The 25,844-nt window shown below is 36.3% G+C and overlaps 2 protein-coding genes across 2 annotated transcripts in view; one reads left to right on the top strand and one right to left on the bottom strand.

The window, feature by feature from the left end:
• Positions 1-414, top strand: part of LOC142342986 (uncharacterized) — a 1,588-nt gene extending 1,174 nt beyond the window's left edge. The window contains exon 2 of the mRNA XM_075394668.1: positions 301-414. Within this exon, the coding sequence (XP_075250783.1) occupies positions 301-414 (114 nt within the window). The remainder of the gene's footprint in view (positions 1-300) is intronic.
• A 1,596-nt stretch (positions 415-2,010) lies between these two features.
• Positions 2,011-16,208, bottom strand: LOC142342713 (b(0,+)-type amino acid transporter 1-like). Its single transcript, XM_075394231.1, has 5 exons — positions 15,605-16,208; positions 4,444-4,668; positions 3,677-3,934; positions 2,687-3,342; positions 2,011-2,388 (listed from the first exon to the last, which is right to left on the bottom strand). Exons 1-4 carry the CDS (start codon positions 15,966-15,968, stop codon positions 2,696-2,698), a joined length of 1,494 nt encoding a protein of 497 aa, XP_075250346.1. The 5' UTR covers positions 15,969-16,208; the 3' UTR covers positions 2,011-2,388; positions 2,687-2,695.
• Between the last annotated feature and the right edge of the window lie 9,636 nt (positions 16,209-25,844).

Below are 25,844 nucleotides of genomic sequence, written 5' to 3'. Positions count from 1 at the left end.
CCCCACATATTACAGTTGGCAAGCATTTGGAATTTAAATGTCCCAAAACTTCTTCTACTAAGTCCACAAAATCAAGTTTATTGGCTCTTGGTTTGTTGTATATTACCACTAGCTGGAACTCGTAACCTTGTTTTTCTATGGTGGCAAATAAAGACTCCTCGATCACGCAATCCAGTTCTTTTTGAATAGAGCAGTTAGCTGTTAGTTGAATCATAATGCCACCGCCTTTTGAGTCACGAACTTTTGAAGCTACATTTTGGTAACCAGTTACCAGTAGTGATTTTGGGTCGTCGTTTTTAGATAGCCAAGTTTCAGTCAAGCAAAGAATATCAGGTGGAGACTCAAGACTATGTACAAGTGCTTCCAGGTCCTCTATATGTCTTTTTAAGGAGCGAACGTTTAAATGTAGAATAGTAAGTGAACAAGAATTTGAAGTTTTAGATTTAGGTGAAGTCACTGCACGAGGAGGTGGGAAAAATATTGCTATGGGATGGTTGGAAACATTTAACAAAGTCTGAAAAATTATAATTCAGGTTCCTGGCTGCTTCAAGCACATCAAACACTCTGTACACTCTTTTGTTTTCTTTCCATAGGTAAAAAATTGTGCCCTCCCTTGTCCAGGCTGATTCAACCCTAGGATCTCTTTTCATCATTGCCAGAAACTTTGCTCTAGCAGGTGATATGTCTTCGAAGATTTTTACATTACTTCCAACTTCCGACAACTTCTTTTTGTTTCGGAGTATCTGTGTTTTCACCAACCGTCTAGCAAAACGGGCAATAATAACGCGTTCACCCGCTTTCCTGCCTGGGAGTCTATGTGCCGTTGAGAAGTCCCTTTCGTCGACTTCCACTCCTATTGATGTTGCAACTTCAATAACTTTTTTGATGGTCACGGAATCTTTCTCTGGTACGTTTCGATTACCAGTATGATCTGAGTCTTCCTGAACGCCACTAATACGGATGTTGTCCCTTCTTGTATAATTTTCAACAGTTTCGGCTTGGGACATTGCTGCTACATTGCAGCGCTCTTCTTGATAGTAAAGGTCGTCCTCAATATGCTTGATAACTTCGGCTTTCATTTCTTCTTTGACCTGTTCTACTGCTTGCTTCACTGCACTTGGAATAGCTACTTGAATTTCCGTTCGAACTTGAGTGATAATTTGACTAATACAAGCAGGAATGATGCTGCTGATACGGCTTTCGAGCATTTTGTCAATTTTAGATAAAAATAAATCTTCATCGAAGGTATCTGAACTTGGACTTGAATCAGGTTTGGCCCGCTTCGCGTCCTGTTTGTTCAGAATAGGGGTTTGATCTAGAAATCTCAAGTTGGGAAGATCATTTGCCTCTGTCTCATTTGACATCTCTGAAACTATTTAATAAATTTATCACAACAATTAGGCTAAAAAATTCAGCAACGAGGGTTTAAAAAATAATTGCTGATGAGCTCGTACTCATATCTCTGCTCGTGAAACAATTTGGCATCGCAAAGACATCTACAGTATTTAATAGCGAATTTCTTATAAGCAAGTTTTATGCCAAATGAACTTACTTGTGCTGGAAACCGTAAAAAAAATTAGGTCCGATAGCTTTCAGCTAAAGTGCCATTAAGAAAACAATGAAGGAACGACAACTCCTCTTGAGGCCACCAAAACACAAAGTATCAATAGAATAGAATAACCGTAGCCTGCGCCAGGCCTGGGCTTAACTTCCTTATGGTGCTCGACAAGATATTATTGGAGTTCACAGCTAAATTTTTAAAATGAAACGATTTTGGCGCGTTTTTCATTTTCAGAGCACTATGCTGCATAAAACGACGAATGAGAGCAATTTAGATCAGGCAAAATGCAAGAAGTCAAGCGTTAAAACTTACCCGAAAAGTCAAATCGGACAGACGAAAATCGATCCAGCGAAAAATCATTAAGAAGAACAACAGCACACAGATAATTGCCGAAAACTTTGTATCTGAGAAACTGCCAACAGCAGCGAAATACTCAAAGCAATACGGTCTAAAACACTCAAAGCAATATTTATTAATTCGCAACAACCTAATTTTGAACAATAGATGTAAACATTTACAAATTTTTTGACCAACGAAGACTTAAAGACACGCATGGCACCAATAACACTACTTTCAACATACAAACAAATCTCTTTGAGACATTGATACAAATAGATGAGTACATGCAAATTTTTCTTCTAACAATTTAATAGACAATTTGGTTCGCTGTAATTTACGATAAACATTAAGAACTAGGAGTTGTTGCTTTTCACTGAATTGTGATAAGATGACAATCAAAGGCAACCATCGTGATGTTGAGGGGCAAGGCAGCAGAGATAGACAAAATGTACTTTGAAAGCGATGGAGTTTCCCTGATTTGAACTGCTCTAAAAAATCAGATTTCACATTCATGACTAATTAAAAAAGTACACACAGAAGAATGCTTGCTCTTTATCCCTTCATGCACAAATAGCTTTGAAAATATTTATAGAAAAAGAAAAAAAAGGTGTCAACAATTCAAAACTAGGATTTTTCAGGCCAAATTATCTTAAAAGCAAATAACACAATTTCCTGCTGAGCATTTTATTTTTTGGTAAATTTTCAGACCTCTAGCACTTACGAATAGAACTTGAAGAACTCTACGAACTTCATAGCAGACAAGACGCGTTCAAAATAACTACTTACACTTTTTTTCTATATAGCGGAGGATCCTGGCGGCACATAATCATCATCCAACGATAGCTTCTTCACAATGGCATCGTCCTCGTTATAGCCAGATGGTGCCACCATGAATAGATATTGGATGAATTTTACCAATGGATCCAAGCACGAAAATGACAACTTGAAATACACCACTGGCAAATAATAAACCACGAGACCTAGTAAAATAAAAAGAGCAGCTCCAACGTAGGCCCAAGAAAACTCATTAATCAAAGGCGCGACCACGAGGTATGCCGAAATGAGGACAAAAATGATTGGCAGAACAATCGGCACTCTTATTGGCCGCTCAGCGTCCGGTTGAGTGAAGCGCATAACAATAACTCCCAAAACAGTCAAGCCATAGAATAACCAAGCTGCAAAGCTGAAGTAATTTAGCAAGTCAGAGAAGTTTCCTGGCAGAACATAGGCACACGATAGAATTGTGAGGAAGTAAATAGCGGTTGAGGGGGTTCTTTTGTTCACGTCGCAATACGATAAAGTTTTCATAAGGTGACCTTCTCGAGCCGAGGCGAACGTGAGTCGGGCAGCTCCAAAGATAGTCCCATTGGTTGCACCCAACGTCGAGAAACAGACACATACTGGGATAACCCATTGAATCCATTTCGGAATGGTCTTTTCACCTAAAAAAAACTTGCCATGCAACGAATTCTTACACCCTGTGTCTCAAGAAGTAGAGCAAATGAGGCTAAATTGACTGTATTTCCAAGACCACATATGCTTGAACAACCAGGAAAAAGTTTTGGTTTAAAGTAAAAGAAAAGAAAATCGTGACCAAGATTTCGATTAGATTTTAACAGTAACGATGGCGCAAAAGTTTAAATGCTTCACGTCAACAACGCTTTGGGGTTTAAAAAGACAATAAATTGTTGCCAAACCAAAGCACCAAACCATTTAACTTGAGATCGGGCACTATGCTCTATCAACTAAAGTTAACAATTTATGTGAGGTAGTTACCTAAAAGAATTGCGACAGCCAGAGTACTTGTAAGCTCGTCAGTACTGAGAACTGTAAAGTAGGCCAGATTGGTCATGAGGTAACAGACCATAACCAGAGGGATTCCAATTAACAGAGCCCTGGGGAGGTTCTTCTGGGGATCCTTCATCTCCTCTGCTCCGTATACAGCCGTGTTCCAGCAGTCATAAGCCCACAATGCATTGTAGAAGGCAAGGCTGAGAGTGAAGGGATCTTTCTGTGAGCCTTCGAAGCCCTTAGCTGAAAGACAGCTTTAAATTTTAAGAAGCTTTAAATTACATAGCAAGTTTAAATTATTAAATTAAAAGCAACTTGAGCATTAGTTTCGAAACACGCCAAAGTGAAATGGGAACTATTTCAACTCAAAAGCGTTGAACTCGAAACTTCCATAATATTTCGTATAAACACGAGCAATTTTTGCTTATCACATGTAGAGCAAGGTTATGAAAGCACGGAATTGTGAATTAATTTACGCGAGAGCAATATAATGTTAGTACAATATTATAACAAATCGTCAACATTTGCGAACGATTTCAAAACCTCAAAATGGTTTTTGAATTTCATTACTCATAAATTACAGATTTCATTTCAAGAACGAACTCAACTCAAATCAGGAACGTTAAGATAAGCAGAAAGCCCCTTTTTTGATCCGAAAGATTTCTTCGGTACAAATTGATAAATGACTTGATAGTTTAAGGTATTGCCACCTCGCTTTGCGTAATTATTTTGATTATGTTTAAAATACTTGCAGAGGTACTCTGTAGTTCCAGTGGCCAATTCAACCAATCCAATGAAGACAATGAACACTATCGCGAACAGTTTAGCGACTAGACAGACATTCTGCACGTAGGCACCCCACTTGGCACTCATCACATTCACAAAGGAGATGATGAGGATGACAACCAGGGCGAAGCATTTCTCAGCCCACACTATTTCACAGTCACTCACGCCCAAACCATCCGTCACTGCTCGAACTGAAAAAAAAACGATTTGAATCATGCAACCCCCGAGCCGACTTTTGTCTCGGTTAAACCAGTGTTGTTAAAAACACGTGTTGTTGAAATCAGTGTATTCGGTGGCAGCTTTGATCAAAGCCAGAAGATCACCAGAAAAGTTTTTTTGCAGACCTGCAATATCGGAATATAAACTAATAATTGATCTTTGACTTGTCAAAGGACAGAAACTTCACTTTGTGGATGAGATCAAAATCATTATTAAGTAAGGGACTTTATCATGACCAGATGAAGGCATTAAACTCTAAGTCACGAAATTAACTCGAAAGTTAAATGCCAAGTCAATATTAACCTAATTTTTTAAAAAAAAAATACGTCTTGCTACAAAAAATCTTGGAAAGACGAACGAGCAAACAAAGCTTAAAAATAAAATGATTACACTTTCCTAAAAGTTGTTCAAAAGTCATGAAATCAGACTTAATCGGACAAATGGGTCGAAAGTTCGAGGTAATATAGACAGAAGAAAATTAGAATCCCGCGACATACCAGGCAAACAGTTATAACAGTTATAAAACAAACAATTCTGGGCTTTTGCTTATTTCTGGTGCCTCTCAATGAGAAATAGTTTCGCAGAATATTCAGGTGAAAAACGAAATTTGATATTTTCCAGCAATTCTAATTATAACTAATGTCTGTATATTTTCAGAGTTCACTTAATTCAATGATTTTTTCCTTTCAAAACATTTCTTTCAGTATCACCGCTTTAATTGACGCTAGAAGACTACTAGTAGTTGCTTTGTTTAATCGATTTAAAAATTGTTGGCAGTAAAAGTATTCTGTCGTTCGCAAAAAATTTAAATACTTACAACCAGCTGTGGCAAAAGTATCCATTTTATTTGCGTTGATAAACACCCGTTTATCAACGCAAAGAAAATGGCTACTTTTTGCCAAAATACGCTTTCTTCTCTTTTCGTTCAATTTGGAAACAATAATTTGAGGATTCCAAAGAACTTCGAATTCGACATTTTTTCACAGCAAACACTTCAACATGCGGATGTTGAATTGAAGTATTGTGATGCTCAATTTTTAACTAATTTGATTTCTAAAAACTTTATTTATTGATTGGCTCCTCTTTTATCTACTAGTCTTCAGACATCATCAACTTTAAAATGGAACAATCGCTGGTAGCTTGACATTTTCTAATCATCTCTGAATCCTGCCAGAGTCGAGAAACGTAGTCGCCAGACAAATGAACAAAAATTAAACAAAAATATTTTATATACTCTAGCAAGAATGACTCGAGCAAGTTGTAATGGAGCAATAAAACTTTAATCAATTTGGACTTTTTCAATTAATTGGGCTAAACAGATTCAGTTCATTTTACAAAACAATCAAAATTATTTAGATCTTACCAGAAATGTATCAAAAGTCGCAAACAAATTTCCCACAAAGTTAAAACATAGCCGACAGATTGCTAGAAAATAAGCTGCGATAGCTTAGTAGACGTGCCTTCTTAAAATGCATATGAAAAAATCAGATCGCAGAAGAGAAATTCCAGTTGTTTAACTAAATGTTGAGATGTTATATTTCTTAAGAAGCAATTGGATAACATATACTTCCCTTCAGTTAGCTGCTCTCGAAAAAAAAAACTTTTTTAGAGTGACAGACTGACTGGACATCTTCTTCAATTAAAGCTATCAAAAATCAATTTGAGATCAAGGGAGTCATTTTTGAGAAAGAAGTAAGTCACATGTGACCAAAAACTTATTGATGCGAACGAACAACGACAACTCGCGCCATTAGAGTGGAATATGATGTCACGCACGCAATTCAGTCAACATTGCAAGAGTGAGTGAACAAAAATCAGATCCGAAGTGAATGTGAAGTCATATGCTTGTAACAAGAATATTGACGAAAACGGCAGGCCCGACGAATTCCGGAATCGACTCGAAGCATTGGGTCTCCCAAAACAACTCAAACACCGAGGAAACAGTTAAACTTCACAAGATTTATTTGAAAAATTAGGTAACAAAATCCATCCCGTTATAACGGGAGGAATTTCAGCACTGATATTGTTGGAGCAATCAAAATTAAAATCAAGTACAACGCCATTTAAATGCTATTCAAAAACGACAAAAAGAACTTGAGACAAAATTTTATTTCTCGTAAAAAAGAACAATCACTGGAATCTTGAGATCTGAAATTATTGTATTATAAAAACATCTGGGATAGTCAAAAGTAAGTCGTGAAACAAACAGTCTTAAAACTTTAGAAATCTGCCACCCAAAAGATACATTGGGAAAGCACAAGCCACAAATTTTGTTTGAGAGCAATTACTAACACGAATCTCAAATCCCCCCGAAGGTTCAAGACAGACTTAATCTAAGATATCTAACGTTTTTGTCATATATAATTACCCAGGACGGCACCAGTTTTCACTAACTCTTTCACAGTTTTTAAACTTTCTGAGAAAAAGTCTAGCGCAATTTAGAAAATTTTTTTCTTGGAAAAATGCTTCTAAAAATAGTTAAAATTAAGTCTTTCACTTTACACTTAAGACCATAAGCCGTACATCAACGACACTTACGGTGACTCTCCGTGGTGCGCTATGATATGCTCGGTTTCTGAAAATTGAGAAGGGTCCAATTTAAATAGAGAGTTTTTTGTGGAAAAACAACTTCGATAATCAAATAACTTTGCAGTCAAATTCTGTTTCGACGTCTTCAATCACTCTGTACATTGACAAAGCAAAAACCGGGGCTGTTTCGTCTCCACGCAAACAGAGTGTTTGTTTAAATTACCGTATGTGATTAAACTAATGTAAGATAATGCACTTAAATAGTTCTGATAGTCTAATAAAAAAAGTGACAATACACTACAATTTAGGTATATGATAAAATAAAATTATCAAAAAATATAGAGAGTCACAAATTCCTAGCTAAAAGCAAAATCGGCTGTCCTCCGCGTCGATTGTCCTTCAAAATACTAGTTATTATCAATCCTTTCAAATTCTTTTTTCCAAGAAAATGTAGCCTGATTCGGTCGTAATCCTGTTCTTGGATCGAAATACATAAACGGATAAACTGAAGGACTTAAATCAAGATCAATAATCGTTAACTAATATAACCCCCAGAATATTATGTAATTCCTTAAACCTGTCAGATCATTTATCAGGTGGGCTACATATGATTTTACGAACGATCTTAATGCATACGTATAAAGTATCATAACTAATCATGTGATAATGAAATTTCAGCCTAAGATTTTATTTAAATTCTCAAAGTACGTCACCAAAGCAAACTGCTCAATTGAGAAAACAGTCCAATTCCAATTATTTGTACGACAGCACAAACATAACCATACAAATTACGATGTCGAATAAAAGTGCGCAAAAAACCGAGAATGTGAGCAAACTGTAAATTCGTAGGTTTGTAGGAATTCTGCTTTTTGACACTGCTGGTTCCGATCGCACTTTAGTGGGGGGAGGGGATTCTATATGCTCAACAGGTTTTTCTGCTCAGTCATTGTTCAAGGTCAAAAGAACTTTCAAGGTCTCAACAAAATTGTAACCAAGAATTACCACGTGCCCTAAAAAAGTCACAAGAATTGTAACTTTCAAAACGACAAGTTTGTTTCCGTTTGGATTCAAAAAGCTATACATAAGCGAAAAAAGCGTTGAAGCAGAGCTTCATTAGTAATCGAATATATTGAAATGAAGTTGTATTCATTTCTGGTCCGCCGAACAAAATCATAGGATATACCTTAGAATTAGAGTGAGCAAACGCACGCGGGTTAGGAACAGCTCACATTGGACATTAGATTCTCTATCGGGGGAGGTACATAAGACTAAGATAGGCCAAGTTTGGGTATCAAAAATAAGCTAACCATCAAAAAAAAGTGGACAACCACTAGATAACCATCCCCCCTCAGTTGATTTAAGTTGATTATCTTAAATTTACTGACAGGTTGATTAACCTGGGTCCCGGAACAAGAGTTATCTAGTGGGGAACAAATATATGCCAAGTGTTTTTTGAGTCAATTTTTTGAAAACCAAGGAGGGCGAAACCGTCACTCTAGGTAGCATTAATCGTCCCCTCTGCGGTTCTAAGACTAAGTGTAACGTTTTTCGTGTGTTTTTCGGTTGTCTTATTGGTCACCACAGCAAAGACCAACACAGCAAAGACAGACACAGCAAATACCAACACAGCAAAGGCAGCGAGACAGCAAAGAAAAAGCGACCAATTAATCACAAAAGCCACAGACAAACAACAAAGCATCAAAAAAGTCTTCAACAATGACAGAAAATCTCGAGAGATTGAAAAAGTCAAGAACATCCCACCGCACCGTTGCAACCAGATTAAACAACGAAGCCAAAACAATTACAGATAGACCTGGACAAAATGTCAGCGAAGAGGAGCTCATACGACTTGAACAAATCTCGACATTGTTGACGAAAAAACAGTTGTACCTGTCAGACATGAATCAGAAAGTTCAAAACCTGATCGATGACACCGACAGACTCGACGAAGAAATCGAAGAATCGGAAGATTACGACGACAAGATAGGACAACATGTTGATCTAATCAACCGCTTTGTCATGTACAAAAGAACCCCAGCCAGAAGTTCAACACCACGATTAGCAACTGGACCGGCCAACACCAATGTGAAACTGCCCAAGCTGGAATTGCCAACTTTTTGTGGAGACTACAAGGATTGGACGTCCTTCTTCGACCAGTTCAATGCAGCAGTGGCAAGCAACAGCCACATAACTGAGAGTCAAAAGTTGCAGTATCTAAAAACATCAGTGAAAGGAGACTTTGACCTCTCTCCAAATCACAGACGCAAACTTCAGTACAGCATGCGACATCCTGAGGAACAGATACGACAACAAACGTCTGATTTTACGAGGCCATGTTCACGCATTATTTTCACAGAAACCGGTAACTAATGAAAACCCAAAAGCACTTCGAAATCTGATGGAGACAGTGGAAGAACACAGATTAGCGCTCAGCAACCTTGGACAGCCCGTGGACGATCAGGGAATCTTTTTTGTGTACCTGATTGCACAGAAATTGCCCGCCAAAACGAGAAAATGTTGGGAACTTTCATCACCAGGAAGAAATCCCCAACGCTATGTTGATATGAAAAATTTCATGGAAGAAAGAACACGCGCCCTTGAAGCAGCCACAACAGCAGTCAGCATAAGTCATCGACAAGAAGCCCACAACTTCGAAGATTCCATTCACTTATAGCCACATCAGCGACTACAACGTGTGAATGTTGCGACGAAAACCACAAAATTTATCAATGCCAAAGTTTCAAAGCACTTTCAGTACAGGACCGAGCTCAGTTGATCAAGACCAAAGGAATTTGCTTCAACTGCCTGCGTCCTGGACATAGAAGTGAACAATGCCACGGTTCAAATTGTAAGAAATGCAAACGAAAGCACAACAGTCTTTTGCATTTGGAAGCCAGTAACAACTCGAGGACAGCTTCAACAGCGCCAACGGTTACAACTAGCAGTACGTCACCACAAGAAGCAAGCAATCAAGCATCAAAAACAGTCAACAAAAACAAAGAAAAATTTACAGCCGTAGCACAGTCGCAGAATGAAGAAGAAGAAGAAGAAGAAGAAGAAGAAGAAGAAGAAGAAGAAGTATTTCTTCCCACCGCAATCGTTTCAGATGACAACAACGGAAAAACAACTGATATTAGAGCAATTTTAGACTCAGGATCCCAAAGCAACCTCATCACGGAAGATGCAGTACAACACCTTGGATTGAAAAAAGAAAAAGCCGACGGCCGATTTTTTGGACTCGGAGTTCAAGAAGTCAACAACAGCAAAGGATCAGTAAACTTGATTCTGAAAACGAAGGACGAAGACTTCATCAACATCAGAGCAACCGTCTTAACTAAATTGACCAGCAATCTGCCTTCACATCATGTGAATGTCAGCGGTTGGACAAAACTTAAGGACCTCAGTCTAGCGGACCCAAACTTCAATCAGCCATCCACCGTGGACTTGATAATTGGAGCAGGACACTATGAAGAACTGATGATTGGAGACAACAGAATCAAGGAGCCTCAAAAGCCAATTACCTACCGCCTATCTTGTTTTGGTTGGCTCGTGATCGGACGTGAGAGCCAACTTGAAAAGAAGAGTACTCAACTTCAGTCTTTTTTCACTTCTTCAGAACCAGACAATTTACAGCGATTCTGGGAAATTGAAGAAATTCCGACAACAACACAGTGGCCATCAGAACAGAAATGCGACGATCACTTCAAAAGTACCACCCGACGCAACTCAGACGGAAGATTTGTTGTGAAACTCCCTTTCAAAGAAGACTCCAAACCCCTGGGTGACTCGTACCATCAAGCGAAAAGAAGACTACGGAGCCTCATCTTCCGACTGGAGAAACAACCTGATGTATACAACAGATATAGTCAGTTCATTCAGAAATTCATTCAACTTGGACACATGGAAGAAGTTCCCAGAAATAAAATTTATATGCCTGCCACAAATTGTTTCTACTTTCCACATTGTGTCATCAAGGACGCCAGCAGCACAACTATAAGTCGTATTTGATGCTTCAGCTAAGTCAGCCAGTGGAGTATCTTTAACCGACCGTCTCTTGGTTGGACCTCAACTTCAAAAGGATCTGTTTGGAATTCTAAATCGTTTTTGATGCCATCAAGTAGCACTATCTGCCGACATTGCCAAGATGTACCGACCAGTTCAGCTTGACGATGAAGACAAGGATTTTCACAGGGTTTTGTGGAAAAATCCAAATAACACAGAGGTGAAAACATACAGAATGACTAGAGTGACCTATGGAATAGCATCATCTTCCTACCACTCAATTAGACCTCTCAAAGCCTTAGCAGACAGTTGCACCAACAGCAACCTCCGCCTTGCAATCAATAACGACATGTATGTGGACGATTTGCTAACAGGAGCCTCAGATGTTGAGCACGCCACTCAATTACAGGACGAAATCATCGCAACACTGAAAACAGCTTGTTTTGATATACGAAAATGGACATCAAGTGTTTCGTCACTTGCTGAGCGATTGCCTTCGTTTTCGCAAAACTTCAGACGAAATGATAATCAACAGCAACGACTACACAGTCAAAAACCCTTGGAATAAAGTGGAGCCCTGTTCCAGGTCATTTCACCTTCACAGTTTGCCTGGACAAGGATTTTCCCACTACAAAGAGGAAAATATTATCGGAAGTCACAAAGTTGTTTGACCCACTCGGATGGTTGTCACCAACAACAATTCAGTTGAAATCCTTCTTGCAAACACTTTGGATGGACAAGTTGACCTGGGACAAAACCCTATCGTTAAACATCCTAGAACAATACGGAAGATTTCGACTTCAGCTCAAAGAACTGGAGAAGGTCAAACTTGAACGACGAGTTTTTGCAGCACCTTTTTCGTCATCTATGGAGCTTCATGTGTTTTGTGACGCCTCAACCACAGCCTATGCCGGAGTTGTCTACGTGCGAGAGCAAATGGACGACCGAGTGCACACACAAATGCTGACAGCCAAAATACGCGTTACCCCAATCATAACTTTATGTGTCCCACGTTTAGAACTCTGTGCAGCACTTCTTGGAGCACAATTGTCTCAAGCAGTGAAAGAAGCCATCAATGACAGCCGTTTTCCCAACCCCAAAGTCTTTGCTTGGACCGATTCACAAGTGACCCTCGCCTGGATTAAAGACATACTCACGAAATGGAATACTTTCGTTGCTTACCGAGTTGCCAAGATTCAGAGCATCATTCCTTCAGAAAATTGGAAGTTTACCAACAGAAGACAATCCAGCTGATTGCGCATCACGAGGAATTTCCGACAAACGTCTTAATCACCAACTTTGGTGGAAAGGACCCAATTGGTTGCGTCAAGACGAGCAGTTTTGGCCTTCATTGGATGTTACACCGCTCTGTAACGCCTCAACTGACGCTTTAGCCGAAGTAAACTCATCAGCCCAACTATCTCTAGTAATGCAGCATCAGCAGCAAGACAACAGAATATTAGATCTTATCAGCAGACAGTCTTCAAAGTATCGACTTGTAAGAGTGTTCGCTTGCGTCAGACTATTCCCTCGACGACTACAAGCAAGAATAAAGAGAAGGTCAAGCAACAATCACAGTCAGTCGCTACCTGCAATTGATCATTCAAATACGTTTAAAAACCAAAACCAAACGCATTTTCCAACAAAGAACCGCACGAGAATCTTCAACCAAAGTCTTCTGACAACGACCAAGATCATCAGCATCTATAACACACCATGAAACCTCGAGACCAATCTTTAAACAATTTCACAGAAAAATTGTTCGTAACCCACCAGCAGGAAAACCCATGCGAAGATTCGGGTTTCTCCAGCAACAATCAAGACGCACCTCATCAGCAGAATATCTGCTATCGAAACGATTCCCAACAATCACAGCCCCTTCAGAGCACCCATAAAGACCAATTCCTACAGCCAAAAATTCATCACCGCAGTCAAAAAGCAGATTTGTGCCCGCAGCCCCCTCTTCCTGTCGAGCACACAAAGGAAGAGCAATCTACGCAATGTTTGAATAGACTTCAGCAAACAACCACTGAAATCCAGTCAACACCGACAGACTTGGTTCCACCATCCAGCAATTTCCTTTCAACACCAGACGATCATCATGAATTGTGCAGCTTTCTTAACCCAAATGAACAGCATCTGCACTTCAAAAAACAACGTCTTAATGAAAGGCAGCAAAACAATACGAATCAATGGAAGACAAATCACAGAACGAATCTGTTTATGAGCTACAGACGGATTTATCAACAAGTCTTTCATTGCCGCCAACTAGCTTTATATCAACAGTTAAGAAGAAGCAACACATCACAGCAAAAAGACAAATTGGTGTTTGTCATCAACTTTCCCCATCAAATCTCCGCTCAGCAAGAATAGCCCTTTAAAGCATCATGCAACAGCTTTCTGCGGAATTCAGGTATATAAAAGGATCAACAACACCAGAAGACTCAACTTCAAACCTACCAGTTGAATCATCCAGCAAGCGTATCAAGAAATACAGTCATCTACTCAGCCTCTCCCCATTCTTCGACGGAGACAACAACGTCATCCGCGTTGGTGGTCGTCTTGCAAATTCCCCGTATAGCGTGGACAAAAAGTTCCCCATAATAATTCCAAAACATCTCCACTATACGCTCCCTATGAAATTGTACTGCAAAAAATTATGCCTGTTTTTGCTTATTCAAATCAAAAATTATTTAAACTGCATGATTTATTTTTGATATACCAAAATTTTAATATCAAATCATATATTTCACTATCATCATAAACAATTGCGTGTGTTTAATGGAAGCGAAGCAATGTAAAAGCTAGTTTCACAGTGGGCTTTAAAATTTTAAAGCAGTTGTTAAGTTAAAAATAAACGAGAATGATCACATATCAAGGCTGGGTTTTTGAGAGATCCCATTTAATCTTAAGAGCGTCTTTGTTTCAACTAATGCGTTTGGTTCTGATACTACGAGTTTCATAAAAAATTTATTGAATCTTTGGATATTTTTGAGGTTTTTTTTGTTGGCTTGTAACACTATCACATAAATCATAGGTTGAAGGAAAGGTGCAATCGAACATATATAACGATTTCGAGAAAAGCCTATTCTCTTAACGTTTTTTCGCGAAACTAAATTGAGTTATTCAGTTTTCACTGTATTTGTGCGTTCTTTTCTAGTCGTGTGAAATTTTCTGAACAACAAAACATCTCAAAAGTATTCTATGGAGGCATAAATGCATCTATTTTAAGTTAATAGCTGGTTTTAAGAGCTTAAATAATGTGTTTCCGTAAAATTGCGTTTTAAATCAAGCGTTCTGTTTGTATTCCTTGTTTTTTTGAAGTCTGATTACGTAGTCTCACTAAAGGCAGTTCTCATTGGCATCTGACTTTCATATAACACCATCTAGCATTTTTCAGGCGAAAGCGTATGGTTGTTATTAACTCGGAAATCATTTGGTTAAAGAAAATTTAATGATTTTCCTACTTTGGCCCTTTCTGCCCCTCTTGTGTATACACCACCTAGTCTCATTTACCACAGGTCCCATCTGCTTTCTAGTGAATTAGAAGTTAATTTTCTTGTTAAGGCTTTATCTGATGCTGTTTTTGATTTGGTTTAGAGTTTGGCCTTAAGGTCGGTTGTTTTACTATTTTTTGTTTGTCGTGTCTCGTAGTTTTATTAACCGCAGGTCCCATTGGCCCTCTGATTCGGCATTATCTTTATATTTTTACACCAAATTTTTTCCATCAGTCTAAGTGTGAATTTTTAAGGCTCTCATCTTTTCCTCATTTGGTAGACAAAAATTCAAAAATATGCAAGGGCGGGGACGGAACATTATGTGCGAACGCACATCGCCGAGCCTCTAATAGATTCACTCGTCCATTAGCCTTGCTTGAATGAATTAATCATACCCGGCTAATGTCGGGCTAATTAATCCCAACTACTGGCGAGCGCGCCGGGCTACGGGTGCAACGACGTGCAGGGGTGCGGATTGAAGGGGTGAAGTTGGCGCGGGGTTGAAGTGGGAGGAGGAGGGTCAAACTCTAAGAACCACCCTTTACACCAAAATTTATGTCTCCAAAAGTGTTTCGATGCACTACATACTTAAGGTCTAAAGCCGAAAAGCTGTAAGAGAAATTAATGCACTCGGGCTCTACATGTTTATCCCGTTTTTAAGGACGAAAAGTCAAAAGGGTCAGAGGAAAACTCAGTCAAGCGAAAAATCGCATAAAGAAGACCACAGGACTAATATAATAACTTCAATCTTCGTTCGAGAGCAATTAATTATAAAAAGTATCTGTGTTGCATGGTAGCCTGTATGAGCATTGTTCATTGTTTTATATTGAATTCATCTAATTAAAACTTTAACTTACAAAAATAGAAAATTTGAACAAACCAAAATATGAAGCAAATGTGAGCGAAATAGCTGCCGCTTGAGCCGGTCTCAGAACGATGACTGCTGTCCACGAAAACAGAAACGCTGGAATTGGTCCAAATGCCTGATTCAAATACTGGTACTCCCCTCCACTTTTCGTAATCATAGTGCACAACTCACAGTAACTCATTGCACCTAGCAACGCAATCAGCCCCGATAAGGCCCATACTATTAAACTCATTCCGACACTTCCACTGTATTCGACTACCCCGGGAGCTGAGGCAAAGATTCCACTTCCAATCATGGTTCCCATCGTCAATCCGATTCCTGAGATTAATCCTACACTCCGCTCCATTTTTACTTCATCTCCGGGATCAGACGCCATTTTTAAATGCACGTTTAAAACAAACTAAATAAAATTTCTGTATAACTTCAGAGTTCAACTAAAACTTTGTACTGTTTTAGCTTCGTTACAGTTATTCAGCAAAATATTGGTAACAATGACTGCTTTTCTTACTATATGCACTTAAATACCGCTCAGTAGCCAACTATATAATTAATTGGCTACAAATTTGATACTGCGATTGTTGTAGATCATTTGCGCTCTGAAAAATTAAATGCCAAATGAATTGCCAAAAACTTGAAAGGTTTTGAAAATCTCAAACCTTGACAACACCCTCCTACTCAGTATGCGACAGTCAAATGAGATCAACATAAAATATTACCAATTAATTCGTAAAAGCACAATTTGTAACTTAATATTTCTAGAGGTTATATTCAGATCAACAGAGACCAAAAAAATAAGCTAAAAAATTCAAATAGCGTACTTACTGACAAAATAGCACATATTTTGGTTACAATGGAAAGTATATACATTGGCTCTGCTACAAATCATTTATTGGAATCATCCGTTTTAATTTCCGTGAAATTTCCGCCAACAACCAACTTCAAATGGAAAAACCGTTTACTCTAGAAGCATATCCTAAGATATATATTTGATTATAGTCAAGCTCCAACTACAAGAGGAAGTTGCCCAGTATTTATATATTATTACGAGGTCTGCTTGATGTTACAATAAAACTTGCATCTTTCTTCAGAGAGTAAAAGAACTTAAGATGAAAAAATTCTACAATATGCTCCGCTTTTTCTACTTCAGATGTTCTCTAAATCTTAACATCTGTCTTCCCCCAGCAGACATGAACGCAAGCTTGATCATCCCCAGCCGGCGTGATCAATTTTTGGTCTCTTGTATATGGAGGTTCGCCGAGCAAAAAATTTATGCAACACAACGAAAACACATTATCAGGAGAAAAAACTTAAATTGCAGCAGGTGCTTTGTCAACAAAAATGTGCCTTATAAAAATTATAAAGTTTTTATCTGCGAAATTATAAAAATTGTTAGGCGTCCACTAAAAAAACAATTGAACGGATCCTAAAATCATCCCCAGCAACATTTGCAAAAGAAAACGAAACTGATGTTAGTATCCATATTCTGGAACTATAAAGCACTCAAAAGAAAAAAAAACAATTATATAATAAAGTTTCCAAACGCCTCCATTTTTTTCTCATATCCTTTTTCTTTATTTTAGATAAGCATTGATGCTTGGAAAAGTTAATCATAACCGTACTCACTTTTAACTACCAAGAAATTATAAAAGTTTTTAGAATGAGAACATGACTACTAAAAATGATCAATTATATGCTTTCAATTTCAAGCTCTAATTGTTCCAACGTAATTTTGGGGCAAGGTCTATGTGCGTGATAAAATCAAAGGAAATCTTTAAAGACAACTACGCCCGGTTTTTGTATTTTGCGTATGGAATCAAATTTTAAAACATTCAAACGATCGTACAAAAATAAATCAGTCTGGAAAAATTGAAGTATAAAATTTTGCTTACTTTGGAAGATTTTGTACATGGCTGTACTATTTTCTTAAGTTGAGAAGGATACTTTTAGCACTTCTCCGCAATGCAACAAAACATCTTCAAAAAACTATAATAAGTATCTGGGCTGCCGTAAATTCCAAATCATACAGAAAAAAAACAATTTCCTAATATTGGATCATTAAAATTTTCTACAGAGAAAAAACAAAAGTGCACGAAATTCAGCTCATGTTTTTGAGCGAAATGATAACTTCATTTCAATGATTAACGCTTTATAAGGAGAACTTAAAATGAAACAGATGCTTTGTTTATTAAAAAAATGTGCCTGAAAAAACCTCTAAGAAATAAAATGTAACTGTCCACTGAAAAAGCGATTGAACGGATCCTGAAATCAACCCACAGCAACATTTGCAACAGAAAACAAAACAGAAAAAAAAACAGAAAACAACAGAAGCAATATTTGCAACAAAAAACAAAAACGAATTTTCAGGAACTATAGAGCATTCAAAAGAAGAAACAACAATTATAAAATAACAAAGTTTCCAAACGCTTTCACTTTTTTCCCATATCCTTTTTCTATATTATTGATAACCATTGATGCTTGGAAAAGGTAATCATAACCGCACCCAATTTTAAACAACAAAAAATTATCAAAGTTTTTAGAATGATAACATGACTAATGAAAATGATCATTTAAATGCTTTCGATTTCAAGCTCTTACTGTTCCAACCCAATTTTCGGGTAAGGTATATGCCCGTGGTTAACTCTATAGAAATTTTTAAAGACGAGTGCGGCCAATTTTTGTGTTTTGCGTACAGAATAGAAAGTGGTAACATTCTAGAGCTTTAAATTAATCAGTCTGGCAAAATAGAAGTTTAAGTTTTTGCTTATTTGGGAAGAAAACAGTGTTTGATTTTTCACGCAGTATTAAGCTCAGTCTTAATTTTTCTCGCAGAATGTAAAAGCAACTGATTCAATAAATCACTTATTTACTTCCGTGGCTGGGATGAGAGCATATGTGCGTATTTCTCTGCACCAGTGTGTGCGTACAGTATTGTGTATCCACGTGTGTCTTAGTGTTAGTGTATATGAGATGATATATGTATGACTGCGAAATTAGCTAAAAGGTCATGCAGAATAGTTAAGTTTAGCCCCATTAGCCTTCTTGGGTTGCTGTCTTTTTAAGATACCTTCAAAGACTTTTCGATAATCGATGTGAATGAAACGTAAAAAAAACGAACGAAAAAGAAAAAAGTGAGAAAAAAATTTGTCGTTTTGGCTTCCTTAAGTTGTGAGTTTTTGGTTTTCAGCATTCTGTATAAATTTATTGCAAGCGGTTTTAATAGTTTTTTTTCTATGCAACTCAATCTATTTTTTGTTTTTGGTTGCAGATTTCATTTTAAAGACATTGACAACAAAACTAAACGATAAAATTAAAGCATTGAGCATATATTCTTTGTCAATGTTTTTCATTGGCTCGAGTCCTGAAAACTTTCAAGTCATGCTGTTCTATCCTTTCGCTGTCTTTGGAATCAAAATAATGAAATCAGACGCAAGAGAACAACGTGCGCCAAGATTCAGTGCTTCACGTTATTAAAATTTCAGCAAAAAATTATTAGGAAAACTTGTTTTAAGAATTAACTTTTTGTGAATAACTTATGCAGGCCTCTGACTCATTTTTAAGTGGAATGTCCATTTCATTCTTCATGAAGTTTATAATTCGCGCGAATAGATTTCTAATCACGCGTGATTTTCCTCGGCCTCAAAATAACTTTTGCTGCTGTATTTGGAGTTCTTTATGTCATCTGTGGATAATTTACATTAACTGAAATTTATCTAAGAAAGCTTTTAACAAATTCTGGTTAATTGCAACAACTCTTTTAATTGAAAATTGTTTTCTTTTGTCTTTAGGTCCTGTTTATCCTATTGGTATTTTAAAACTGCATGTCTAAAAAGCAGCCGCAGATATTTTATTGCACTCTACCAGCTATATATTCAAATTCTGTCATTTTGACAATTTTTCGACCTTTATTGAATTGAACGTCGGAGTTCACAGAGCAAACCGTGCTCCACCTTGTTGAATAAGAAGCGTAAAAAGATGAGAAAAGGATAGATTTTGAAAAATGTATAATTTCCTGAACAACTGGTTCAGCTATTCAACCGCTGTTCAATAATACCTCTTCTGATTTTTCAACGCTTAAGATACCGATCAGTCAAAATTGAGTCAACAAAAAAAGCAAAACACGGGATCTCACACCAGATCAATGAACAGAAGGAAGAGGTGGAGTAACAGTAATTAGCAAGATATAACCATAGCACGTATTGACTGACATTCAATGGAGATCAGTAATCACGTTTTATCAGTCAACATCCAAACCCAGTTTGGAGCTGGGCAAATAAAGGTCGAACCTCGGTAAGGGTGTGCTGCAAGAACTACTTTGAGGCTGTCTTTTAGCAGAACCATCGCTCCCCTTATACATATTAAAATCCCTCAAAACTGAGCAGTTATAGGTTAAAGGACCTAATGTATACAAATTTGCCTCTTTGACGACACGTAACGAGATCCATATTTTCTATATATTCTTCTGCTCCATGCGTTGAATCAGATTGCCTTTATTTACCTATCTGATTAAATAATTCAAATTCAAACTGATCTCTTTTCTGTTCGCAAAATCACAACTTACGAGTAAACACTAGCGGGTATTAGTCGGTTAATGACTGACAACTGATATGATGGTACAAACGATGGTACAACGAAGACTAACGAAGACTAACAATGAAGACTAACGATGGTACAATGTATAGTGGAGGTAGATTAGTTTGTTCATGAAAGCGGGTTGACGGCGAATCGAAAAACTACCATCACAAAAAGGATACAGATTCTGTCAACACAAAATGGACCATTTTTATGTGAGCAAATATTGCTTTCAAAAAGGAACACTAGATTTCTATTGCAGCATATACACAAAGAGCCAGGTTTAGATTCGAGTACAATGTGAGACCTTTTCAACATTGTTTCAACTTATTACAATTTCAAACTAGAAAAACTAAAACTTATCACAATAAATTTGTCAAATTCTACAGAGCAGAACAATTAGTTGATTATCTTTGTCAAAGCAAAAAAAAATCAACCAATAGAATTGCTATTATTTTAGCGATCTAAAATTTCGGCTATCTGAGTGCACAAGCATACGAAAGTCATTAAATTACATGACTCATAGACATAAAATAACACCTTTTTCAATTATGTTCCTGCGAAATCTTGGCTAGTTTTAACTGGAGTAGCTCAGCAGTTCGAGTGAGTAGAAGCCGTTTGTTTTATCTTGTTTGTCTTGATTTAAATAACTCTTGCAAATAATCTTAGGTGGGAAAATTATTTAATACGGTTAAATGTTATAATGCATCTTATATAATCCAACATGTACCACGCTTTAACACTGTACGTGCAGCGGCGAACAACATGGTCCGTGAACCCCTGACGGACAACTTCAGGTGGTATTTATTATCATCATACATAAGCAAAAACAAAAGACTTTGCATTTAGAGGTTTGTTATTTTATGCTCCTATTTATATTTGATCCTCACCATGCTAAATTTTCTATGAGAGCATTTCCAGCCATTCAACTTATCCTTAATAACTCCAAATAGTATCATAAATAATCTGAAAACTCCTTCCAGTCTATTATTTGATTTACTGCGTTAAAATTTGCAATAAAATTACGAGGGGAAAAGTGCACAGCAACACTTTTCGTCAGTTATTGATTAGACATCAGTCGTTATAACGTTTCTTGCTACCACTAAAAATTGTTGAATGAGTTATGAATGTTGAATCGAGTGAAGAAGTAAATTGTTGACCAGTGAACTTTAATGAGTGAGGTGCAATGAATTATTGAGCTGCGGATTAATTTTTAGTTATGCAACAACTAAATCACTCTGTATTAGCACATTTCATTTTACCCTATTGTCATAATATGTTCAATGCTTCTTTGTCGCTGACTTCCAAGCTCTAACAAGTGCAAATTAAGGACATTGAGAAAAAATTTTAAGCACAAAATTTTTCGCTACGTTATAAAAATGTTCTTTAGGAAGATTGGAATCAAAATAAAAATAAACAGGTTATTTTATAAAGTTGTGCTCCTGCTTTATCAAATCAACGCTCATGAAAAAGCACAAGTAGTTTTGCATCATACCCCCCGATAAAGTAAGTAATGAAATAATACTTATTTCGAACAAAGTTAAACACACTTAGATGCGCATTAGACAAAAAAGGTAATTGTTTCGACCCCACTTGTGGGGGAAGGAACTATATACTCAAATTGGTTTTTTTTGTTCAGACAATTTTGGCCGATCGATATATTCATCTTAGAGAAATGTGAGTGGTATCATTAAAAAACTACTCCAGTGTACAATTCAAAATGAAAATTTTTTTTTGAGTTTCGTATTTTTCGAGTTGTCGAGGATTGAAGTTTTGTTAGAACACGAGATATTTGGCATGATTTTGTTCACTTTTAGTGTAATTTTTCAAATTAATATTTTTCCTATCAAAATAGTAATTCATAACTACATTTCACGCCACAAAACGAATCAATATTGTGTTCCTAATAGACGAAAGGAAATAAAAAAAGACAAGTTTTAGTCTCATAGGGAAGTTTACAAAAAAATCGATTTCTGTTTGAGACCTCTTAAAACTTTCATATGTTTTTTTAAGTCACCTAGAGACTAGTCACTTTTCAAATCGCGGTTCCGTTGATGACAACCCCCCTTTACAGTCAAATGAAGCCCAATGAACAAAAAAATCGTTTTCAAGGAATCACTCATGTTTTTTCTGGCGTCGACTCTGAGTTTTTGAAATTTTAAATGAAATTTTCGTTTTCTTTGAGATTTCGCTTCATTTTGGGAGTCTTATGGCCTAGACATGTTGACTAGAAGTGCAGTACATTTCGTAATGAGCATTAAATGAACCTATCTAGTGCCTTGAGAGGGCAGATAATGGCTGTTAACACTTCAAAAAAATTTCCGATAAGTTTTTTTAACATCAACAAAAAATAAACATTTTTTAACTCTATATCAGTCGCAGTAATGACAGGACTTCTTTCCTACCTTCTACAACCAAAATTAGGCTAGTTAGCGGTTTTCTCTTCTAACCATTGGTTATATGACTTCAATGGCACAAGACTTCAAAAAATTTTAAAAATTTTTTGGTATTTTTGTATTATTTGTTCCTTTTGAAATCTTACTACAATATACTAAAACTGATAGCTCCCATTGGCTTACAGATAACGTTCAATGGATTATAGATAAGCTTTTAGAGAAAAGCTTATGGTTTAAATGGCTTCGACACTTTCTTCTCGAACTTTTCTACTGAGTTTTTGGTTTTTGCCTGTTTTTGTTGTTGTTTTCATAGTCAGACTTTTCGTGATGTCTTTTTGATAAATTATGCATGAATAACATTCTTGTCCTCTAATGGAGGCATATCTGAGCCAATTAAATGAATTTCGTTAAAATCTATTGAATTTAATGTCTTAAGACTTCAAAATTAAATTTTCGAAAAAGTTAACATTAACCAATCATGAGCTTTTTCGTGACAACTTTAAGTCAATCCCGGTAATAACAGTACCCCCTCCTTCCTAATGCAGCCAAAAGCCATCTTGTTAGCAATTTTATCTTCTAAATATTGGCTATATGACTTCAATGCCACCAGATTAGATTTTTTAGTTTTTTGATCTTTTCGTATTATTGGTCCCTTTTCAAATCTTTTCACATTATTTCGTAATTATTTCTTCTTGAAATCTTATCATTTTATCCCAATAGTGATAGTTCCCATTGGCCTAAAGAAGACGTTCAATGAATCATAGAAAAATTTTGCAGAAAAAAAGCTTATGGTTTAAATGGCTTCGACACTTTCTCGAACTTTTTCTACTGAGTTTTTGGTTTTTGCCTGTTTTTGTTGTCGTTTTCATAGTCAGACTTTTGGTGATGTCTTTTTGATAATTTATGCATGACAGACATTCTTATCCTCTAACCGAGGCATATCTGAGTGCATTTATTGAATTTCGTGAAAATCTATGGAACTAAATGTCTTAAGGCTTTAAAATTAAATTTTCGAAAAAGTTAACATTAACCAATCACGAACTTTTTTTGTGAACTTTAAGTCAATCCCGGTAAAGTCAGCACCCCCCTCCTTCTTACTGCAACCAAAACTAATCTGGTTAGCCCTTTTATCTTCTAACTATTAGCCAGATGACTTCAATGCAACCCGATTTCTAAATTTTTTGATTTTTGATCTTTTCGTATTATTGGTTCCTTTTCAAATCTTTTCACATTATAACCTAATATTGAAAGCGCCCAACGGCCTAGAGAAGAACTCAATGTATCATAGATAAAGTTTTCAGAGAAAAGCTTATGGTTCAAGTGACACCGACACTTTCTTCTCGAATTTTTCTGCTGAATTTTTGGTCTTTGCAATTTTATGTTGTTGTTTTAATAGCCATAAGACTTATTGTGACGTCCTATTGATTATTTGTGCATGATGAATATTCTTTTCCAGCCATCGAGCGTACTTATTGACATCCGTTGAAAGCTAATAAAAATAATGGCTGTTAGGTATTTGAAAATAATTTCTCAAACTACTTTTTAACATTAACCAATCGTCAACTTATTTTTGTGAAATCGAAGTCAATCTGAGTGAGACAAGAGGCCTTTCATTTCTACTGCAACAAAAATTAAAACATTCATCGGTTTCATCTTCTAACTGTTGGTTTAACGACATCGATGCATGAATTTTCATAATTTTTAAATTTTTTTGTTATTTTTTTCGTAATTTTGTTTTTTTTTTGAAATCTTATGATTTTATCCCAATATTGATAGTTCTCATTGGCTTATAGAAGACGTTCAATGGACCATAGAAAAAGTTTGCAGAAAAAAGCTGATGGTTCAAACGGCTTCGACACTTTCTTGTCGCATTTTTTTAAATGAATTTTAGTATTTTGCCTATATTTGCTGTTGTTTTCATAGTCAATGACTTGTTGTAATGTCTTATTTATGACATAAGAAAACCAATTATCCTTGTCGTCCATTCGAGGCATAATTTAGCGTTTTTATGGACTTCCGTTGAAAGCTATTAATTTAATGGCGTTGATACTACGGGTTTTCCCAAAAATTTTGTGGTTTTAATGTATCTGTTTATATTTGTTAATTGTTTGAAGTCATATTGTTAAAAAAAAGCATCCCATTGCTGTTGAAAAGTTAAAAGAAAATAGAAAAATTTTTACTGAAAGTTCACTTTTTTATGGCTTCGACACTTTTCTCGCTCCATTTTTTTGAATTTGCTGATGTTGACTGTTTTTGTTTCTTTAGGCAGCCGTAAAATGCTGACCAAAGCATGCAATTGAAGATTGAATGAATGATTTTATCCGAAGCAGTCAGTTTATATTGAATAGTTTATATAATGAATATTGAAGGTTATGGAATTATATATTTTCAATGATTTTTCATACTTTTCGTTTTTGTTGTTCTTTTCGTTAACTTGTAACGTATCCTCATCATTGAGAGGTCCCATCCAATTTGTTAATTTGTTTGTCGCACATTATGCGTTTTCATAAATGTTTTTTGTGGTGTATGTGTTTCCTTTTCTCTTCTTGTCCTAAATTCGCGTAATAACAGATCCCAATGATTTTCAACTGCGCCCCGATTGAACTTATTTCTTCTTTCGTAATAATTTTAGCTGAATTAGTATAAATTGAAACTGAATAAAAAATAAATAATATGCAGATAATAGCTTATGATTTTAAAGGCTTCAATAATTTGTGTTTTCGCAAATTGCTTGTAATTTTTCAATTTTTTCTATCTTTAGTCCGTTCCTATGGCTTATTTTAACCAGAGACAGGTCCCATTGGTTTCATGATGACTTTTTAGTAAATTAATCATGAATTATTTCGTTATAAGCTAATAATTTTTAGGTCTTTTGAAATTATTTGGTATTAATTTTCATTGATTTCTGAATTTCGCCTCATTATTTCTTCTCTTTCTCGAATTGTTACCTAGTCTCAATAAGGAAACTTTCCATCTACTGTATAGTTTAAAAAGTAAATTTGTTTAGTTAAAGTTTTATCTGATTGCATTTTTACGTTGTTACTAGGTGCGTTTAAATTTAGATATTAAATTTTTGCCTGTGAAAATTTTGTTTTTGCTTATTCTGTTGTTTCTTTTTCTTCTGACAGTCTTTTCAGTGGCAGATCTCGTGAGCGCTGTAATGAGGCATGGCAATATTTTGCCTCATTATTTCTTCTCTTTCTCGAATTTTTACCTAGTCTCAATAAGGAAACTTTCCATCTACTGTATAGTTAAAAAAGTAAATTTGTGTAGTTAAAGTTTTATCT

Source organism: Convolutriloba macropyga, chromosome 7, assembly GCF_964194025.1.
Source record: "Convolutriloba macropyga chromosome 7, txConMacr16.3, whole genome shotgun sequence".
In the NCBI taxonomy this organism is placed as follows: Eukaryota; Metazoa; Xenacoelomorpha; order Acoela; family Convolutidae; genus Convolutriloba; species Convolutriloba macropyga.
Note: the sequence above shows the minus strand (reverse complement) of the source record. Positions and strands in the feature narration are given on the sequence as shown.